Below are 23,723 nucleotides of genomic sequence, written 5' to 3'. Positions count from 1 at the left end.
GTTTGTATTTCTACTTTCCTATCTCTCTAATCAGCATCACTTTGTAATTCCCAAACAATAAAAGCTCTAACTAAAGCTCAGAGGCTTCTTTAACTTACTGGTCTGGGAGATAAATAAGGGAAAGGTTAAAGGGGAGTTTAATGCTCTTGTATCCAATTTTAAATCTCACACCTCCTGACTCCACTTTTAGAGTTCTATCTACTGAATCCCCTGGCTGCTGTAGCCTCAGCCTTCCCCAGTTGGGAGGATTAGAGTCATGCACCATCATGTTCTTCTTTTCCTTATCTGCTCTCATTTATAATCCTATAGCACTACTTGGAACATCCAGAGGTTAAGAATCTTCTCCATAGTCACAAAGTTTTTGGGTGTCAGAGACTGGGTTTGAAGCTACATCTTCTCTACTCCAACATCAGCTTCTCTATCCATTACTCTATCCCTTAGGAGCAACGAGGTAGCATGGTGAATAGATCACTTGAGTAGATAGCTCTTGATTGAGGAAAACTTGAGTTCATATTCAACCTTAGACAATTACTAGCTGTGTGACCCAGAGAAGTCATTTAAATTTAGTCTGCCTCAGTTTTCTCATCTATAAAATGGGGATAATAATAGCATCAACCTCCCAGGGTTGTTATGGGGATCACATGAGATAATATTAGTAGAGTGCTTTTCAAATATTAAAGTGTTACATGAATGTTTAATACTATCACCACCACTACTACCACCACCATCACTGCATGCTACCTCGTAGCTTTATATATAGTGGGAACTTTATAATTGTTTTGTGGAAGAGAATGGAATTTGGGATCATCTCTAGGTACAGAAGGTCGGGGCATAGTCTTTCCATGATCCGTTTCTAATACCTAAAATGAGAGCAAAATGTAGTAGATATAAGACAGTTAGACATTTCTTCAAATCTTGTTGTTGTAACATACTAGCTGCATGTATGTGGAGAAATTGTTTAACCTCTCTACATGTCCCAGTTACCTCTCTAAGACTATAAATTACACTTGAGTTGCTCATTTACATGAGTGAAGGGAGTTTTCATGCCAGGAGCTCCCAGAAGGACAAAAACACAGGTGTGCTTCTCCCCCCACCCCCACCCCACCCCCAGCAAAAGATATTTTAAGGAACCCTAGAGGAAACATGCAATGTGCTAGTGGAAACTATGTCTGGAGTCATGACTACTCAATTTGAGAGCACAGATTTTTCTTAGTTTTCCAGCTTAGTCATAATTCTTCAATAAAAAAGGGGCCAAATTAAACATGAATTTGCATGTCTAATGTCCTTCTATTTGCTTAAAATAAACATCTACCTTGAGAGCCAAGAAATAGTTGATATCATCCTAAATAATAATTTCTCCTTTTTTTCTTCAATATATTACAAAGGCAAAACCTTTTTTTTTTCAAGAGTTATCAGAGAAAAAGTTTGCCACACATAAACAACTGCCTTCAGCAGCTCTGGTTATAGAATAATGGATTAATCACATTAATCTTGGAATTGAAAGTGTTTCTGTTTTCCTCTTTTAGAATGATAGAAACATTTAGCTTATTATTCCAAGGAGAGCTTTTAAAAATTCCCCTTTGTTACAATGATTTCTAAATTCTAGGAACCCTCTACAGCATATATTTCCTATTCAAGGGTCATCTTTTCTTTCTGTAGCTCATGAAGAAAACAAAACAAAACAAAACAAAACCCAACTCCCTGCCTAGTTATTGAGCCTTTTGAAATATTAATTCTGAAACTACCATTTGAATCACGCAAAAATCGTTAAGTAGTTTTTTCATTGTTGTTTTCTCAGAATTTCAAAATATGGCATAAAATACCTTTCCAAATGATCAAAGACAAATGTAGACTCACGTCCAAGATCATTTCTGTATGTCTGCACCCACAAACACTTCCTCCCACCTGTTCTTCTTCAAACTGAATCCCACTGAAATCTCAGATAACTGCACAATTAAGCCATTAGCCCCAGTTCCTTACCTGTGCATGACATTTTGTCTGCAGACAGATGGTACCCTGGGTGACAGGCACACCTGGCAATGCCGTGCTCATTTCGACAGATATGGGAGCATCCTCTGTGTCCTCCTGAGCAGGGGTCCTTCACTACAAGCAAAAGTACAAGGAAAGGTCAGTCACCCACTTTATGGGGGCAGCTAGGAGGAAAAGAAAGAAATATAGGAGCGGAAAGCACAGATTTAACGCTGGGAGAGACCTTAGAGGTCATTTAATCCACCTTCTTCCATTTACTGTGGGGGAAACTGAGACCCAGAGACATTAAGTGACTTACCCAAGGTAATAGAGGCAGAAAGCAAAAAAGGTAGGATTTGACTTTTTCATAGCTTTAGAGGTGGAAGGAACTTCAAAGGCCAAATAGCCCAATACTTCCTCCCTCCTCTGTCTGTCCATCCCCATCTTCTTCCTCCCTCCCTCCCTCTCTCTCTCTCTCTCTCTCTCTCTCTCTCTCTCTCTCTCTCTCTCCCTCTCCCTCTCCCTCTCTCTCTCCCTCTCCCTCTCCCTCTCTCTCTCCCTCTCCCTTCATCCCTCCCTCCCTCCTCTGTTCCCCCTTAAACACACATTTTACAGAAGGGGAAACTGAGATGCAGAGAAGCCTGATGTCTTCTTGCCTGAGATTACTTGGGTCCTTAGCAGAAGAGGTGGTTTTGACCCATGGTTCCCTGTCTCTAAACACACAGGTCTTTTTGGGGAGAGGAGGGCTCCCTTTGAATACCCAGTATTTAGGGTAGTGTCCAGCCATTGTTAGTGCTTCATAAATGCTTGTTAACTAACTGTTGATTTATTCCTTTCATGCACCACGTAAGAGTGTGAAAAACATGGAGAGATAAGAGTATGGGAGCTCTTTTATAGCCAGGATATCTGATTGCTTTATGAATGAAATTATCATTTTTTTTCTCACAACCAGTACTAGTTTGTCCACTAAAAGCTCACATTTCTGTAATATTTTTGAGTTTACAACACAATTTCATCACAACGAGCCTGAGAAGTAGGTAGTATAAGAATTGCATTCTACATATTACAGATAAGCAAACTGAGTCCCAGAGAGATGAAGCAATTTAATTAAAAGCATACAGGTAGTTAGTAGCAAACGCCCGACCTCGAGTTAAAATCTGGAACTACGCCCTAGTCGTGGTCATGTTGTTCTTCCAACATAGGGTCAGTTTTTTCACTGAGTTTGGCCTGAGACCTCAGACTCTTCTACACAAGAAAGGGGAAATAAGATAGATTATGGGATGTGTCAGTTCTACCAATTAGAAAATGATTGTCAAAGGGTCAGGCATTGGCCACCTAAGAATAGGCTATTCTACATTCTCAATTTGGAGCACAGTCCCCATTCTGTGAAGCACAATTAGGTGAAGACTCATTACTCTGCAGAGCATGCCATGGGGCCATCTCAGTCAGTCAGTCCGTCAGTCAGTCAATGATTATTTAGTAAGTGCTTACTATGTGGCGAATACTATGCTAAACATCAGGGATATAAAGAAAGGCCAACACAGTTCTGGTCCTCAAAGAGCTCACACTCTAATGGGGAAGTCAACATGTAAATAACTAGATACATACAAGATCCACAGAGTGAAGAGAAAGTAATCTGAGAGAGGAAGGCACTAGCAGTCTGGGGAGGGAGAGGTATCCTGTAGAAGGTGAGATGTAAGCAATGCCATGAAAGGAGCCAGGTAAAGTAAGGGGCAGAGTTCATGGGACAAAGCACTCTAAGCATAGGCACAGCCAGTACAAATAGCATTCAGCAGATGGAGCATCATGTTGGAGGACCAGCAGGGAGGCCAGTCTGGTTGTCTGTGTGGATGGGAGTAAAGTGTGATACTTGGAAAGGGAAAAGAGGATCACAAAATAAAGAGCTTTAATGGTCAGAGAGAGGAATTTCTGTTTGATTCCAGAGGTATCAGAGAGCCACTGAAATTCATTGAGGAGTAGGGCAATATGGTTGGATCTTCTCTTTAGAAAAGAACACTTTAGAAGCCGAGTGGAGGATGAATTGGAGTAAGAAGAGATTTGAAACCAGAGGACTAATTTAAAGGCTATTGCAATAGTCCAGGTAAGGGGTAAAGAGGGCCCAAACTAGGGTGGTGGCTCTGTTGGTAAAGGAAGGGAATGTATATGAGAGATGTTGTAAATGTGGAAATGACAATATTTAGCAACAGATTTGATATGCTGGTGAAGTGATAGTGAAGAATGGGGAATGAAATAAGGGAACAGACCTAGGTGACTGGGGTGGGCAAGGTGGGTACTCTTGACCAAAATGGAGAAGTTCAGAAGTAAGGAAGGATTGAGGGGAAAGATCCAGAGTTCTGTTTTGGACATGGTAAGTTTGAGATGTCTAAGGGGCATCCATTTGGAAATGTCCAAAAGGCAACTGGTGATTTGGAGGTGGAACTCATAAAGACTAGGGCTGGATATTTAGATCTGAGAATTATCTGAACATCATTGAACTCTTGGTTAGAAAAGCCATTTTCAAGAGACTTTTCATTGTACCATTATTTATTTTATTTTTAATGTATTTTATTATCTTTCTCAAATTTGCTTGACTATATAGAAGCAAGGGTGCCACACTACTCAACACTGGGCATATTGTTTGTTGTTTAGTTAGCTCCATGTGTGCATGTTCTATTTCTCCAAAATGGATACAGACACCCCCCCCCCCCCCAGGACTAGGGACAATATCTTGTGCCTATTTATATCCACTGGTTCCAAAGGTTTGTCATGCCGGGTGGGAATGGGGATAAGCTCCCACTCTGTATAAAATGCTCCAATAGTGTGCGTCTCAAATAGCCTCTGACAACTGAAGCCCAACTCCTGGCCTTCTTGTGGCAGAACTGTTTCCACCAACAGGAGAAGGGGCGAAGGCATGTCACTGGTGCCTTAAAACCAGTCGCTTTGGGCAGGTGGGACCCATTAGCCTTGGCAGGCAACCCACCTAGGGGAAGAATCCCTGATTTTAAATCTCCGCTGCCTTGCGGCTATACCCATATATGGGAAAGGCTTCCGGAGTTAACCCAAGGAAAAATCAGGAGTCGGAGTCCCTTAGGCAGTTGGATGTTGGACATCACATCCCTCTGGCAACTCTTGTGGCGGCACTGGTGCCAAACTGTATTGGCTCTGCCTCTCCTTTGGGTCCACCAATTTCGCGGAGAGGGAAAACCTGATGCATAGGCAACAGCTTGTTTTCCAATTGATCCGCCCAGGCCAGCGCCCTGGAGAGGACACTCCAGCTACTCCTTATGGGGTAGATACAACACAGGATGCAGAAGTTACCGGTTATAAGTCACTCAGGGGCTGCAGCTCCTATATTGGACTGCACAGCCACACTGTGGCCTGTGGCTCTTCAAGGTGCTGATCTATGGTCATCCGCGACTGGTGGAGGCCTACTACTACTATTTATATCCGCAGCTACCTTGCAGCACCATTCCCTACCTACATATCCTTAATTCCATCAAAGTCAATGTGTATTATTTAAGCCCCTATTATGTGTGCTAGGTGCTGAGGATACCAAAAAAAGAAATGAAATGAGCCCTGTCCTCGAGAAGCTTACAGTCTTTTGGGATAATCAACATGCATCCAGATAAGTCAACTCAAAATATATTCAAAGCAAATGATATTATAGCTGGCATTTATATAGAGCTTTAAGTTTTGAAAAATACTCTTCAAATATTACCTTATTTAATTCTCAAAGTAACCATGGGAGGGTGGTACTATTATTATCCTCATTTTGCGGATCAGGAAACTGAGGGAAATTGAGGTTAAGTGACTTCGCCAGAGTCATACACATGGTGAATGTCTGAGACTGGATTTGAACTCAGGTCTTCCTGACCCTTGGTCCAGCGTTATATCCTTTTCTCCATCCCCAATAAACATTATATTTTCTTATTCATATATATGTTTTATCTTCCAGAAGGAATAAGGTCTTTGAGGATAAAGACTGGTTAAGTTTTGGTTTGCATATGCAATACCTAGAACATAGAAGGTATACAAAATGAGTGTTTCATTGAATCAAAGACAAGGGATAATGGTTGGGAATAATTTAATGAATCTTTTTCACAATTTTGAAATTTGGAGATTTCCCAAGACTACTGCATACCCAAAATATCCTCTTGAGTCTTCACAGGTCCAGACCTACCCTTTTTCAAGGGACTTTTGGCTTCTAGTTCTTCACAGGGTTCAAGGACAGCTGGCATCCTCAGAGATCAGATAATGTCTTTGAATGTTACTGCTGTATTCAAGGATGGTCCCTCCATCAAGGGAATCACTAGAGAATGACTCTCTGGCCTTTTGGAAGAAGCACTAGAATTTCTGAGGGATGTCAAATTCTTAAAACAATTCATCTCCTCTTTTAAAAGAATATAAAAAAGTATGTTCTGTAATCTTCAACTAAGCTAGGAAATCAATGTAAAAATGAAAGGCTTTCTGTTGACTCTACACATTTCAGTAAATTTCTATTCCCCCTTTTCTCCAACAAAGCAGAAAAATTCACAGACATAGAAGTTTTCGACTGGAAGGAATGTTCAGAGATCATCTAATCTCATTTTAAAGCAGAGGAAACTGAGAAGCCAAGAAATTATCAAAGTCCAAGATCACACAATTCATCCTAATAGAACCAAGACTACAATCCATTTGGAAATGGAAAGGACTTACTAGAGCCACCCTCTCATTTCATACTAAAGGAAACTTGGAGATCCAATGACTTGTTTCAGTTCACAAAGATCAAAAGAACCAGTCAGAAATCCATCCAGTTTTTCTCACTCCAAATCCAACGCTTTCTTTCTTCAGCTACCTCTAGATCCCAGGTCTCTTTATTCTTAGTCTATTTTTTGCTATATTAAGTATTAGAAATATAAGAATCTTTTGTTTTTAAATTAACTTCATTACTGAATATATCCTTCTTCACTATCCAGGAAGTCATCCTTTATAACAAAGAATAACAAAGAAAGAAAAAATCATTTTAGCAAAACTAATGAATACATCAAGTAAGTGTGACAACATGTTTAATAGCACCACACCTCGAGGCTTCAAACCCTACAAGGAAGGGAGGAAGTGGCATTTTTAAATTCATCTTCAGTGTTAAATTCAGTCATTCTAAGACTTACACTCCTTTTCTATCCATTCTGCAGTTAATAAAATATTTTTCTTTCCTAAAATTGCCATATATGGAAATAGCAGCCAGGATGTAGTTTAGTATGGACCCAATAAGTCTTTGCTTCTCTAATCTCAGACCTCAAGTCTCTTGATATTCCAAGGGTTTTTATTTATGGTATTAAAATAGTGAAGACTCAAAAGAAATGCCTCATTCCTTGAAACTTTGAGTACAACTTGGTGACCATAAATAAGCACATAATTTGGATGGATGAGTTGGCACTGTTCCCACTAACCAAGTTCATTTAGGAGCAAATAACACAGTGCAATTTGTCTTGGTGAGTAAGTCCAAACCAGAATGAAAATCATTTCAGAGCCTGGATTACTTTCCACAACTTTAGAGGACAGCTAACTGAAAACATTCAGCTTTATTTTATGCATTCTGAATATCACCTGAAACTTCATTTGATGACTTTAAAAATATTAGGCAAGAAATGGAAGATAAAAAACCCATTTCGGAGTTTGAGTATAACTATCATTTTTACGCAAAATTTAAGTCCCTGCACAAACTATAATTTTACAACCTCTTGCATGATGAGCTACTGAAATTCTGACTTCCTGTGTTCTTGACTTGTTTGTAAATTAGAGTTTACTATTCACTGGGTAGGCTGAAATCCCCAGCCTACTTCATTAAATTTGAAAGGTAAAAGTCTTGAAGCAACAGAGGGCTATTGTATATTGACGTTGCTAAATGTTCATAGGCACTAGAGATAAAAGGGACCTTAGAGATGTCCCAACCATCATAGGGATGGAGAACAGATCATAGGAATGAAACTGAAAGAGATATCACAGGCCATCCATCCATTCTAATCCTCTGAATTTACAGATAAGGAAACTGAGGCCCATAGAGTTGTAATAACTTGTCCAAGGTCACACAGATAGTTTCAGCAACAGGATATGAAGCTGAGGACTCTGACTCCAGAGTCCTTACTCTTTCCACTGTGACTTTCTGTAGGTACAATTAGTAGCAATTATGTTAAGTCAAATCTCAGAAGCACAAGTTTGTGGATGTCTCTCCTTGACTTCTATTCATTGAAAACAGTAAGTACAGCTCTGACAAGGGAGTTTCCCCTCTTCTTTTGTACTCCCCTTCAATGCAAGTGCTGCTTCAGCAGGGCAGGAAAGGACACAATTTAGAAAAACATTTAATAATAATAATAATAATAATAAGGACATAATTTTATGTCAAAGGAATCTAGAGGAGACAAAGGCAGGGATTGTTGTTGTTGTTGTTCAAGTGTTTCTGATTCTTCATGACCCCATTTGGACTTTTCTTGGCAGAGATCCTAGAGTGCTTTGTCATTTCCTCTTTTGGATCATTTTATAGATAAGGAAACTGAGACAGATTTAAGTGACTTACCCAGGCTAATGTAGCTAGTGTATGAGGTCAGATTTGAAATTGAGAAGAGGAGTTTTCCTAATTCTAAGCCCAGTGCTCTATCCACGGAGCCAGTTAGCTGCCCTAAAGCCAAAGGTGTGGGTTGTGTTAACAAATCTCCTTCCTGGCACACCTGCTTAGGATAAGCTTCAAGCATATAGTTACAACAATCCACTACTCACTTTAAGATCAAATTAATTCATTAGTCAATAATCAGGTGTCCACTATGTTATAAGCACTGTTCTAGGTGCTACAAAGACAGAACCAAAACAATCACAGCCCTCAAGAAGCATACATTTTATAGCAGAGGGGATGGGGTTTATGGGGGTAAGTAAGGGAGGGAGATACAACATTGACACATATGACTTAAAGCACTGTGTGTTTCTATTTGTCTAGACCTACTGCATTTGTGTTGGGAACTCCTGGCATTGAAAGTTAACTCCATCAACAGCTCACCTTTAATTTCTTGTTTTTGAGACTTGTTTGGGGCTGTGAGACATTACAAGACTTGCTTATAGTTATTGTTTGTTCAAAGTAAGATTTGAACCCAGGTCTTATTGACTCAAGGCCATGTTTCTATCCATTATTGAATGCTGTCCTCCCTACACACACACATACACACACACACACACACACACAAGAGTGCATGCACACACACATGCTCAAGCATGTATGAGTGTGACTGTGAGCATGAGTGTGAGTGTGTGTGTGTGTGTGTGTGTGTGTGTGTGTGTGTGTGTGTGTACTAAAAAAAGAAGCTGAAGATTCCATGAACCTGAGGTAAGGGAGTAGAACATTCCAGGAATGGGGGATGATCTATGCTAAGGCACAAAGGTAAAATAATGGTGAATTGTGAATATGTTTGCAAAACACTTTTCATTGCTTAACCTGATAAGGACATCTGTGTGTGTTTTATTGCCTCCACTTACTGAGAGTCTGAGAAGTTGTGACTTGCCCAGGGTCATACAGTTCTCCTTTTACTCAATTCAATAGACATTTATGAAGCACTTTCTATGTTCCAGGAACTGTGCCAAGTGCTTATCCTCCTCTCACATCTCTTAGACATTATTCTCTACTATATCCTTCTTCACACCAGTCTCTGATGAGTAAGTGGCCCCTCATGTCAAGTCAAAACCCATTATATGTACCCTTGATCCCATCCCTTCCCATCTGCTCCCACAAATTGCCCCCTGTACCACCCCCACTTTTTAATCACCTATCTTTCCCTCTCAGTTGGCTCTTTCCCTGTTGTCTACAAGCACACTCATATCTCCCATGTCTCTCATATAATACTCATGTTTCCTTAAAAAAAACACATTTGTTATATGAATGTAATGGTATACTATTGTACTGTAAGAAATCTTGAGCAGGGTGATTTGAGAAAGGCCTGGAAAGATGTAAGTGGACTGATGCTGAGTGAAGTGAGCAGAACCAGGAAAACTTTGTAAACAGTAACAACAACATTGTGTGATGATCAACTATGATAGACAGCTCTTCTTAGCAATATGATGATCCAAGACAATTCCAAAGGACTCAAGATGGAAAATACTCTTCACATCCAGAAAAAAAGAACTGTGTATTCTTAATGCAGATTGAACCATAATGTTTATACTTTTTGGGTTTTTTTTTTTAATTTTCCCCCTGTGTTCTGATTCTTCTTTCACAATATGACTAATGCAGAAATATGCTTAATATGATTGTGTGTGTGTATATATATATATATATATATATATATATATATATATATATATAACCTATATCAGATTGCTTTCTGTCTTGGAGAGGGAGGAGAGAAAAGAAGAAGGAAGAAAAACTTGGAACTCAAAATCTTATAAAAACAAATGTTGAAAGTTGTCTTTACGTGTAACTGGAAAAAATAAAATAATATTAAGATTGAGAAAAATTAAAAAGAAGTAGAAAGAATAACCACAAAACTGAAAATTAAGCTTGTTAAATGATAATGATTAAATCTGGCCTCCAAAGAAGTGTTATGTTCCTTTTTCTTTTTCATAGAGATACAGGATTGTCAATGAACCATTGCATAAAATGTTAGACTTTTGTTTTTGTTTTTGTTTTTTGAGCCAGGTAATTAAAGTTAAGTGACTTGCCCAGGGTTATACAGCTAGTAATAGACTTGTTTAGTTTTTGTTGTTGTTGTTGTTGTTTGTTTGTTTTAAGTCTTGGTCCTGGGTCCTCTTCTCTTTCCCTCTCTACTATATCTTTCAGTGAGCTCAATTATCTTCTCTATGCTGATGATTCTCAGATCTACATATCCATCCTTAATCTTTCTCTTGAGTTAGTCATACATCATCAAATGACTATCACACATTTCAAAATGGACATCCCACAGGCATCTCAAACTCAACATGCTCCCATAAAAACAAATAAGCAAGCAAACAAACTTCTATTTCCCTTCAAATCATTTCTTCTTAACTTCCCTAGTAGAGTTGATGCTGTTCCCATCTTCCCAGTCACTCAGGATTGCAAATTCAGTGTTATTCCCTAACTCATCAGCTGTCACCCACCCCACATATTCAATCCATTGCCAAATCTTGCCTCTAACTTCTTGACATTTCTTATATTTTTCCTCTTCTCTCCACCCATACAGCCATAACCCTTGTTCAGGTCCTTATAAACTTTCACTTAGAGTATGGCAATACCTTTTTTTTTTTCAGGGCAATGAGGGTTAAGTGACTTGCCCAGGGTCACACAGCTAGTAAGTGTCAAATATCTAAGGCCTGATTTGAACTCAAGTCCTCCTGAGTCCAGGGCTGGTGATTTATCCACTTCCCCACCTATGTGCCCCTGCCAATACCCTTCTAACGGGTGTTCCTGCGGTGTCTTTCCTCATTCCAATCTGTCCTTTACTCAGTGACAAATGTCTTTGCTAAGCTAAAGGTCTGATCATGTCCCCTCAGTAAACAGCAATGGCTCCCTATTACCTCCAAGAAAAGACTTCTGTTTGACATTTAAATTTCTTCACAACTTGATCCCTTCCTACATTTCCAATCTTCTGATAATTTACTCTCTTTTATGCAATCTCTGATGTACTAAGTTCTCTATTGGCCTGCTGGGTCTTCTCTGTACATGATACCCCTCTCCCTCCATCTCTCTGCCATTGTCCCAACTGTCCTCCAGACCAGGAATGTTCAGCCTCTTCAGTTATGTCTCTTAGATAGAATTCCTGGCTTTCTTCGAGACTCAGCTCAAATACCATCTTCAACTAGAGTGCTCTTCTGGTCCCTCAGATGTTCAAGGATTATCTTCTATCCTCTTCATTAACAATCATTAGAGGGGCACTGATGATGCAGGGCATAGAGCACAGGCCCTGGAATCAGACACTTAACACTTACTGGCTGTGTGACCCTGGGCAAGTCACTTAACCCCAAAAATTGCCTCACAAAAAAAACCCAAATCATTAGATACATAAAATCTACTTTGTAGGTTATTTACACATTTATCACCTTCACTAGAATGCAAACTCCTTGAGGGCAGAGACTTAGATTGCTTTGCTTTCTATCCCCTGGGCTTAGCACACTGGCTGCAAACACTTACTAAATGATTGTTGATTATGGTTTAGAGATTGGCCTGGGGGCACCAATGCATTAAATAACTTCCTCAGGTTTCTTCAGTTCTATGAGTGAGAGGCAAGCCATGGACTCATTTATTCCTGACTCCAGGGCCAGCTTCCATTTGATCTTCCACATCATTCTGACTTCCTTGATCACGATGTTGAGTAATGATAATATGAAGATTAACTCAAAGGAGTAAGGATACAAGTTGTTCTCCTCCTAATATGCTTTTATCTTTAGTGTTTGGCAAACTCTTGCGTAATTGAATAAAATTAGTTTTCTATAACTGGGTGAAAGTATTGGATACAGGCTCATCTTCTGCTAAATCCATGAAAGTAGATTTGGTATAACTCCTCCAGTATGTAGTATAATTGATGGAAATAAGCCTATTTGAGCATCTAGGCGGCACAGTGGATAGAGCAACAAACAGGTCTGGAGTCAGAAAGACCTAAGTTCAAATTTGACCTCAGATACTTACTATCTATGTGACCCTAAGCAAGTCACTTAACCCTGTTTGCCTTAATTACCTCATCTGTAAAATGAGCTGGAAGAAGGAAATGACAAACCATTTCAGTATCTTTGCCAAGAAAACTCCAAATGAAAAAAAAAAGGAGAAAGAACATATGTGTACAAAAATATTTAAAGCAGCCCCTTTTGTGGTGTCAAAGAATTGAAAATTGAAGGGATGCCTATCAATTGGAGAATGTCTGAACAAGTTGTGGTATATGATTGTAATGGAATATTATTGTGTTATAACAAATGACAAGCAGGATGATTTCAGAACAAACCTGGAAAATACTTACATGAACTAATACAAAGTAAAGTGAGCAGAACTAGGGGAACATTGTATACAGTAACAGCAATGATGTGAATGACTTAGCTATTCTCAACAATAATGATCACGACAATCCCAAAGGAGTTATGATAAAAAATGCTATATGCCTTCAGAGAAATAATTGATAATCTGAATACAGATTGAAGAATACTATTTTTCTCTTTTTTTGTTTGAATTTTCTTAGACAAAAGACTAATATGGAAATGTTTCACATGATTGCACATGTATAACCTATATCAGATTGCTTACCATCTAAGGTAGGAGAGAGAGGAGAGAACATTTGGAACTGAAACCTTAAAAAATTAATATTAAAATTATTTTACATATAATTGGGGAAAAATAAAATATTATTTTTAAAAAGATAACTTCAAATGGGTCATAAAGAGTTGGACACAACTGAAATGACTGAATACAACAAAGCTCCTACTATGTGCCAGGAACTGTGCTAAGCATTTTTTGTAAATCATAAAAGTATTTTATTATTTTCCAGTTACATGTAAAGATAGTTTTCAACATTTTTATAAGATTTTTAGTTCCACATTTTTCTCCCTCCCTCTATTCACTCTCCCCTCCCCAAGACAGAAAGCAATCCAATATAGGTTATATATGTACACTCACATCAACCATATTTCTGCATTAGTCATGTTGTGAAAGAAGAATCAGAACAAAAGAAAAAAAACCTCAAAAATGAAAAACAAAACCAAAAACAAAAGCAGAAATGATATGGTTCAATCTGCATTCAGAATCCATTGTTCTTTTTCCTGGATGTGGAGAACATTTTCCATCATGAATTCTTTAGAATTGTCTTAGATCATTTATTGCACTGCTGAGAAGAGCGAAGTCTATCACAGTTGATCATCACACAATGTTGCTGTTACTGTGTACAATGTTCTCCTGGTTCTGCTCACTTCACTCAGCATCAGTCCACTTAAGTCTTTCCAGATTTTTCTGAAATCTACCTGCTTATCATTTCTTACAGCACAATAGTATTCCATTGCATTCATATGCCACAACTTGTTCAGCCATTCCCCAGTTGATGGGCATTCCCTTGATTTCCAATTCTTTGCCACCACAAAGAAAGCTTGTGCTAAGCATTTTACAAATATTATCTCATTTCCTTCTCACAACATCTCTATGAGATGAGGGATCTGAGGCAAACAAAGGTTAAATGACTTGTCCAGAATCACACAGGTAATAATTATTTGAGGCTGGATTTGAACTTTGTTCTTTCTGACCATAGGCCCAGTACTCTAATCACTGCACTGCCATAGAAGTTTTAGTTTTTCAACTTGATCTCTATAATTTGGGAACCATTTATTTCATGTAGTCTGGAGGTTATGAGGTTTCTGGATCAATTAAAAATGCTGGTGTTAAATCTGTGGGTTAATATTCTATCCGTCTAGGGGCAGCTAGGTAGCACAGTGGATAGAGTACCGGCCCTGGATTCAGGAGGACCTGAGTTCAAATTTGACCTCAGACCCTTGACACTTACTGGCTGTGTGACCCTGGGCAAGTCACTTAACCCCAATTGCCTCGCCAAAACAAAACAAAAAACAACAACAAAAATTCTATCCCTCTGGTTATGTGTAGTATTTCCTTTTTTAAAACTCTGCAATAATACCTGATTCCAATGCTGTTTGTTTGTAGAATTCTCAAGGATATTTTCAGTTTTATATTTGTAGAATGGGGATTTGTTGTCTATTAGTTTATGAGGAAGAGCAAGCCTCTGGTGTTCATTAATATTATTGTTGTTATTATTCCTATAGTTATTACATTTATGTGGCACTCTGAGGTTTTCAACGTGCTTTCATTATACTCAATATTAACAAGACTTATTTCATTGCCACACCATTTCTGCCCCATTTCCTCAGAGAATCAAGCCTTATTCCTGTACAATGTTATAGATCTGTTTTATCTCGCCCCAGGTAAAATGTGAGAAAAATCTATTGAGTTCATACCGTGAAGTGCGGCCACAGTTGATGTTTCTACATGCTTAATGAGCAGCTTCTAAACTTTAAAGAGTCCTCCCAAGCAACTAGAGGGATGGTCATTATGAGACTTAGAAGGGGGCACCAGCATCTGATACTCCCTAAGATTCTAACACAGGCTCCTAATTGACAGCATCTCAGTTTGTGGGGCTCTCTGGTTTCATTCATCATTGAGCAAGATAAGTCTTTGTATTGATAGATGGAAGAAAGCTGGCTGACTTTCCCAGTGCTTCGACAGTTTAGTCTGGATGTCAGGCTGATGGTTCCAGAGTCTCACATTCTGGACTCTGCTGCTTAATATTTACATCTGGTTCACATCTCAGCAGTGGCATGAGCATCGGGCAGTCAGGTTTTTTAACTAGAGAATAGCCCCAGCTGGAGATCCCTTTTTGAACACATCTATGGCCAGAACCAACAAAGAGGTCTAGTGGTCAAATACCACTGCTTCCTAGGTAGTCACTGGCTTAGAGAATGTTAGTGCAAGTATTGAGCAAATTAGTAGAACCCACTCAATATTAACTAACCATCTTATTTAATTCAATGCAATGATCATTGATTAAGTAACAGCTTTATGCTGGGCACTTTAATGGAGCCCAGACTTATGATTTCATCTGAGGAGGGAAATCCCAGGGTGGGGAAAGGCTGTCCACTGATGTGGATGTTAATGTCATATGTAACTAACTTGTCTTAGTGAATTCCTGGGCTAGTGGAAGGTTAAGTCATTTGCCCATAATTGCATAGCTAGAATAATTCAAGGCAAGGCTTGAACCTAAGACTTCCTGACTTCGAGGCTGGCCTCTTATTATCAACTCTGGGATACCTCTCTGATGCTATAAATACAAATACAAAATACGAAAACCTCATAAACCCCATGAACTACCTTAGGTAAATGGATAAGTAAATATAAATTATGCTCAGAGTAAATGGTGTGAGTGCAGACACTAATAACCATGGGCAATCAGGAAAGGCCTCACATAGGAGCAAGTACCTGACCTAAGACTTGAAAAGGGCTCAAGATTTCAAGAGACAGAGGTAAAGAGAGATTTCTAGGCATGGGTAGTGATGGTGGAGTTTAAGGGGAGAGGGATGGAAATCTTTGCTAGTCCATCAAGGAAAATTAAGTGAAACATAATGAGATTCCTTTGGGGGCTTATAGAATATGAGATGCCCATGAGATATCAAAGGAGCAACCAGTACAGGAATTAGAATTTAGATTAATTTGGCTGGAGGATAGAGTAGGTAAGGAATAGTAATATGAAATAAATCTAGAAAGAGGCTGGAACCAAATTGTGAATGGGTTTAAATGCCAAACAGGGCTTTATAGTTTTATCCAAAAAGAAATGGGGAGCCTTTGAAGCTTCCTGAGCAAGGGAGTGATGAATTAAGACCTACAGGAATATCAATTTACTAATTCTGTACAGGATGGATTAGAAAGGGGAAAAGCTAAAATTAAGTAGAACAATTAATAGAGTTTTGGAATAGTCCAAAAAAGGATTGAAAAGAACCTGAACTAGGATGTTTGTCATGTAACTGGGGAAAAGGGAACAGATAGGGGAGATCTGTTGTGGGAGACTTGGGGATTCATTGACTATAGTGGTATAGAGGGGGATGCAAGCCTGTGTGACTGGAGTCAGGAAGAGGAATGAGACTGCAGAAAATGTGATCAGTGCTGCTGTGCACATGTTGGCATTAAACATGGAACATCCAATTGGAAATATCCTTACTTATTGTGTGTAGCAGCTCTCTATTAACCAATTTTGATCTGCCCTTTACAGATCAAATGTCATTCTCCTAAGCAGAAAAAAGAGAAACACCATAAAAATTGGGCAGCTTGGCCTCTTCTTTTTTGTCAATTGTTCTTGTCCCACCCACCTTGATCCTTATTCCCTCAGTCAACCTTACACACACACACACACACACACACATGAACACACACATGCCTGTTTTCTTCATCAGCTACTGCTCATCTGCCCTTGAGTACTTTTGACAATCCTTTCAGAAGTGTCATTTGTTTATTTAGCTTCCATAACATGTCTCTGCTTTCACCATGTCTTATTAAAATCTCAGTGAATTGGTGATATCCCTGTGTATCTGTACTAGTCTCATTAGACATCTCCCTATTCACCTGCTTCTCAGAATAGCTTCTGTTTGTGACTTCAAAATCTCATTTCTGAGGACTTCAAAATCCCTCCAGATTTCACTCCCCCATAGATTGGGAGAATCATACTAGGAAATTCATGGGAACTTGTCTTTATTTCTTCTAAACCCTATGAAATTTATTTTCCCCAAATCCAAGGGAACATATATTACTATGCTTGACTTTTTTCTCATTCTATTACAATTTCTAAGATGGAGTCTTCACTTTTCCCCTTAAAGATTCCCATCTTTTCCACCTCAGTTCCTTCCTGCTGATGAGCGTCAGATCCAAAGTATAACTCCCTCTTCTTGGGTCTGCCACATTTTGAAGAAGAAAATAAAAAGTATAATAATTCAAGAAAACATTGTCACCCACTAGAGAGTGAGGGGAGAGAGAGAGGAGAGAGGAGAGAGAAAGAGAGAGAGAGAGAGAGAGAGAGAGAGAGAGAGAGAGAGAGCGAGAGAGCGAGAGAGCGAGAGAGAGAGAGAGAAATCTCAAGATCTCATCACAGATGTCTAGATAATTAAAGACTCTCTTGACTACTATATCAAACCTCCAGACTAGACATGATGATTTTGTGGGAAAAGGAATAACTGCCATCTTCTGGAGTTGAGCCAAATGGTGAAGGTAAGTGAGTTGAGTTTAGAATTAGTGGAAGGTTTGAAGGGAATTATCTTCTGAAGGAGAGCCAATTAGTGCAGAGTACCAAGGCAGAACTGAGGTGAAATAGCCAATACTACCACAGGATATCGAGGACCACCAACATTTGCTCAAAGTGAAGATAGCAGTGAATATAGCATAAACATCAGAGGTATGGAAGAGAGTACTGATGCAAGGGTAGAAACTCTAACCATCTCTGACCAGATTCCAAGTAAGACAAGATTTGAGATGTCTTTGAAGAGAGGAGTCATCATTTTTTTTTGGGGGGGGGCATGCGGTTTGGTGTGGTGGGTTATGATTACTTGCTAAGGGGCTAAAATAGAAGTAAGTTCTATTTGTTTCCATTAGCCTGTAATAAGCAAAACAAAACAAACAAAACAAACAAACAAAAAACTATTCATAATTGAAGTCATGAAGCCTATATGGAGGCATGTTAGATATTCTTAGGTCATCCCCAAATAGTTATTGTAGGGAAAAGAACTGGAGAAGTGAATGGTCCTCAAGTCTGGTTCAGTTTCAGTCTTCTTTCTCCCATACCACCAGCCTCTCATGTCTACTCATAGAAAAGGCACTGGAATTGAAGTGAGAAGACCTGGGTTTGAAGCCACTTGCTCCCTTCCCTGTGTGACCTTTTTAGCCCAGTTTCTTTTGTGAAAGAGAGAAGCAAGATTAAATTTAGGGATTATAACCATGGGACGTTGAACATATTTAAAAATGTATTTTGATATTATTAAAATATAATAAAAATTTCAACATAATTCTACTATAATTTGTTATCTTGGTTGTCATAGATATTTTTACATATTTAGAGAGGTCCATAGATTACACCAAGCAACCAAAAGAGTCCATGGCACCAAAAAGATGAAGAACGCCTGGATTACCTCACATTTAAGGTCCTTTCCAGACAAGTCTAAATCCTGAGATTTTATGAATGGAAACATTGCTGAAGCACTACTCTCTCCTAAAGCCTTGCATTAAAATCTTCAAACATAAAGGGTATTTCCTGGCTTACTAATATTGGAAATAGATTATACTAGAAATGTTAAGAAGGATAAGGGAGCCCTGTTTCCTTGATATCTTGGCTAAAGAAGCAATGGGTCAAGAGAGGTCACCTGACCTTAATCCTTTTATGTCATTTATTCCCCTGCCAGAATATCTCTTTGCTGATTAAAGAATTCTCAAGCCAACACAGGCATAGCTCAAATATAACTGTAACAATAATTCAATTCAACATTCATTTATTAAGCTTGTACTATACATGAGACAGGGGGAAAACAAAGTGAAAAATGAATCATCCAGGGATTATCTCCTCATATAGACACAAGAAATACATATATATCTAAACAACGAAACAAATGCAATGCAATGGTATTTCTCTCTCCCTTTCTCTCCTTTCTCTCTCCCTTTTTCTCTCTCCTCTCCTCTCTTTCTCCCCTCTCCCCTCTCGTCTCCTCTCCCCTCTCCCTCTCTCCCTCTCTCCCTCTCTCTGTCTCTGTGTGTCCCTGTGTCTCTGTCTCTCTGTTTCTCTGTTTGTCTGTCTCTGTCTTTCTGTCTCTATCTCTATCTCCCTCTCCCTGTCTTTCTGTCTCTGTCTCTCTGTTTCTTGCTGTGTCTCTCTGACTTTCTTTCTCTGTCTGTCTCTTGGCTTCGGTCTGCATTTGTCTCTGTCTCCTGTTTTTCATTGTTTGTCTCTGTCTCTTTGTGTATCTCTGTGTCTCTGCATCATTGGAAGGAGTTTCCTCACCTGGGAGATCCTCATATTAATTACTTAAATAATTAAATCACAGTAGGTCCAGGTCCAATCCCAACAGAGTATGTGTGTATAGCGGGGCAAGTTTGACAGAGAGGTGGAGGTTTCAACTACATGATCTACAGGGCCTTCCTATTATACATTCTCTGATTCCCCTTTTATTGCTGGTCTTCTATACATACAAGATCCCATCTTGTCTTCTTTCTACCGCAGTGCATTCTTAAATTCATTATTTTTAAGATTAAAAATAAGCTAATCATGATCCAAATTTACATGGGGCTTAAAAAAATCTCCAGAAAGGTTAATGATTATGAAGGAAGGTCAATAGATTTATGCTCCTGTCCCAAGCTGTGCAGAAGTAAGAGGCAATTTGCTGGAAATTAAAAAGGGATTCGAATTTAGTGCCACCGCCTCCCTGTTTTCTGGGCAGTCTGTTAGACTAGGCTGCCTTTTGACTGAGCCTGTTTATAGAGAGATTTCATGGCATTTGCCAGCTCCCCACTGTGCAAACCTTAGGATTCAGTCACTGGAGACAGAGTCAGTGACCTTCTTGCAGGCCTCAGTAACTCCAGAAACTCGAGTTCCAGAGGCAGGAAGTACTAATGACACTCACCAGGACAACACCAGGCATCGCTTCTCCTCAGAATTTCTGGGGATTGCAGGTGTATAGAAACCCCAGTGAGGTTATTAATGGTGTACAGGGAAGGCAGCATCTCATTGGAAACCAAGAAAGTGGCATCACTATCTCCTTAGGATGGCTGGAGAAATAAGGGATTCTTCCTTGGATCAGTAAACAGAAGAGGTTAAGTGGGTTAGCTTCGTTGTGCTTCTCTCAGGTTTTTGTTGCTGCTGTATTGTTGATTGTTCAGTTTGGGGACACTCTGGAGATGGTATTTGGAGAGGCTATTCATGAAAGGCAGTGCCACTAAGTGGGTAGAGATTTGGAGTTAAACTCAAGAAGAGCAGGGTTTGAATCTCATCTCAGATACTTAGCTATAGGACCTTGGGCAAGTCCTTTAACTTCTCTCTCTCTCTCTCTCTCTCTCTCTCTCTCTCTCTCTCTCTCTGTGTGTGTGTGTGTGTGTGTGTGTGTGTGTGTCTTTGTCTATCTTCTCTGTCTTTGTCGTGGCTCTCTCTGTCCTCGGTTCTCTCTTTCTTTCTCTGTCTCTTTCTGTTTCTCTGGGTCTCTGTGTCTTTCTGTGTGTCTCTTTCTGTCTCTATTTGTTTCTATATCTCTGTCTCTCCTCTCTCTTTCTCTCTGGCTCTGACTGTCTCTACCTCTGTATCTTTGTCTCAGTCTCTGTCTGTCTGTATGTTTCCTCAGCTACCAAATAAGAATAATGATATCCATATTACCTATCTCACACAGTTATTGTACAGATTCACAAATACAATGTCTAGAAAAATTCCTGATCAATTGAAAACTCCTTGAAGTCAGGGACTTCATCTTTTTGTATTTGTATCTTCAGCCCCTAGCACAGTGCCTGATTCATAATTGGAATTAATAAATGCCTGCTGATTGATAGAAGGGTTTTGTAAAATTAGAAAGATGTGTGTATATATGTATGTGTATATATCACAATATATACATACATGCACATATATATGTATGTATGTATATAAAGTATTCTTCTTAATCCTGCCATTTACACTTTTTGTCTCTCCACTACTCCTCATACAGGTTAAAATCCCAAGTTACTCTCCCCAGCTCCTTCTTCAGATCACCTTCTGGAGTCCATAGACTTACCATGTCCCTGTGAAGACACAGTTTGAGCTTTTCTGATGTAAGTTTCCTCAAAGATCTTCACATTCTCCTGTAGATGGAGATGACTAGTGTCCATCAATCTGCTTCAATTTCCTGATTGGCTATATGACTCCCTCCTCTGCTCTCTAGAACTGCTCTCATATTTATACTTTGGTCTCTTGCTTTTCACTATGCCCAGGACATCTCCATTCAGATGCCATGATCTTATCTCGGTCAACACAGCCCCAAACTATCATTGTCTCCCAAGCCCTTGCCTCTATCACCTTTTACCATATCTTCTTCTTCCTCTCCTATACCAAGTAGTGTCATGTCTTCCTTTGATATGGCTCTGAGGTGAACCCTCTTTCACCATTTCCACTATTGCCAACCTAGTACAGTTCAGGAATACCTGGATTCAAATCTGGATTCAGATACCTACTGGCTATGTGGCCCTGGCCAAGTCACTTAACCTCTTTGTGATTCAATCTCCTCAATTGTAATATTAAAGAGTTGGCCTTAATAGCTTCTAAGATCCCTTCTAACTCAAAATCAAGGACTCTAGGATACTGAATAATTAAAACAAACTTCTAATGGTCCACACTTTCTTTCAGTCAGTCATCAAACATGTTAAAATAGCTCTCCTGACTTCATCCTATAATTCTAGGTATTAAAATGATTGTTCACTGTGTGCCCTGGACTCCACACAGCTTTTTTTCTTGTGGGGCAATGAGGGTTAAGTGACTTGCCTAGGGTCACACAGCTAGTGTCAAGTGTCTGAGGCTGAATTTGAATTCGGGTCCTTCTGAATCCAGGGCTAGTGATTTATACACTGTACCACCTACCTACCTCCACTCCACATAGCTTTCAAGGCTCTGTATCACCCAGCTGCATCCTACCTTTTAAATAATTTCTTCATTTCCTTTAAATATTCCCAATGTAAGTCAATATATATTTCCAGTCAATTATGTGCCATGCTAATGTCCACCACCATTACTTTGCTTATGTTCCCTTAGCTAAGGATGCGCTCCCTGCTGTCCTCTATCCCAAATCTACCCATTTGTTAAGTTTGAGCTCAGGAAATTGTTCACATTCATTCCCCAAATATTGTATTCATGATCTCAGCTTTACCACTTCGAATTTGATTATGGACTACCACTTATAATCCTTTAATATCTTATGTACCTATGGAAGCCCTACAACCTCCATGCTTTGCCATCACCCCCCCCCCAAAAAAAAAAAGAAAAGAAAAAAAGAAAAAAGAGGATTGTGTTTCCTTCATTTGGTGTCCTTTCTTTCCCTTGAATTTTTGATACAAACAAGAGAGGGAGTATTGTCAGTCAAATACTTGACCCAATCAAGAGAGAAAATGGCATTAATTTTTCTATGAAATTAGATCCTTCTTCATCTTCCATTCCTTGGCTACCATAAACATGAATTGAAAATTCCTTGAGTCAGAGAGTTTTGTGTTAGAATAAAAAAGCTGTTAGCCAGAGTCTCTCTCCAAGCACAAGTATCTTTAAAGTTAATAAAGGAGTCACTGAATTACTTCAGTTAAATGAAGAGTATACATTGTTGTTTTTTTTCCACCTCTATTAGTTTTCGCAATTAGATTTTAATGTAGGGGGGTTCAGGGTCTGGGTTCAAAATAGTAATTTAATCCAATTGAAAAGTAGTGCCTTCTCTACCTAAGGTTACCTTCCATCTTGTCTGTATTTATCTTGTATGTTGTGATATATATGTAAACATATATGTATGTATATACACACATTATATTTTATATATGTTATATCTCTCTATATGTATATTTGTGTGTATATACATATACATACACACATATATGTACACACACACACACATATATCCTCTGTTTCCCCCATTAGAATGTAAGAAAATGCTGGAGAACAGGAATTGTTTGGCTTTTATGTTTGTAATCTCACATCTAAGTGCTAGACACAGAGTAATTGACAGGAGGAGAGTGGACAAAAAAATGTGGATGGGGAATTCAGCATCACTCACTTGGAAATTAAAGAGCCAGGCTCAAGTGGAACAACATCTTGTCCAACCCCTCACTTGCTATATGAGAAAAGTAAAGGCCAGAGAAGGAGGTTATGTGACTGACCCAATATCACACAAGTGAGAAAGAAAGAGTTAGGAGTTCCACACACATTCTGTGGTTCTCTATGGCAAAGAATATTAGATGAGTAGGGTGGGGACAGATGATAAAAATTCTTGGAATCCAGTTCAAGAAGTCAGAATATTCTATTCTGTTATTAAAATCCATATGTGGGACATTTAGTTGGTTCAGTGGATAAAGCACTGGCCCTGGATTCAGGAGGACATGAGTTCAAATCTGGCCTCAGACACTTGACACTTACTAGCTGAGTGACCCTGGACAAGTCACTTAACCCTCATTGCCCCTTAAACAAACAAACAAACAAAATCCACATGTAACTGGGCTTTTTGTTCTCAAATTAGTCTATCTTTTGCATCATTTTGGG

The 23,723-nt window shown here is 39.1% G+C and overlaps 1 protein-coding gene across 1 annotated transcript in view; it reads right to left on the bottom strand.

Moving 5' to 3' along the window:
- Positions 1-23,723, bottom strand: part of LOC122749431 (EGF-like and EMI domain-containing protein 1) — an 808,768-nt gene that overhangs the window by 188,780 nt on the left and 596,265 nt on the right. The window contains exon 7 of the mRNA XM_043995804.1: positions 1,981-2,103. Within this exon, the coding sequence (XP_043851739.1) occupies positions 1,981-2,103 (123 nt within the window). The remainder of the gene's footprint in view (positions 1-1,980; positions 2,104-23,723) is intronic.

This window comes from Dromiciops gliroides, chromosome 3 (assembly GCF_019393635.1).
Source record: "Dromiciops gliroides isolate mDroGli1 chromosome 3, mDroGli1.pri, whole genome shotgun sequence".
NCBI lineage: Eukaryota > Metazoa > Chordata > Mammalia > Microbiotheria > Microbiotheriidae > Dromiciops > Dromiciops gliroides.
The sequence above is the reverse complement of the archived record's forward strand: the minus strand, read 5'-3'. Positions and strand labels throughout refer to the sequence as shown.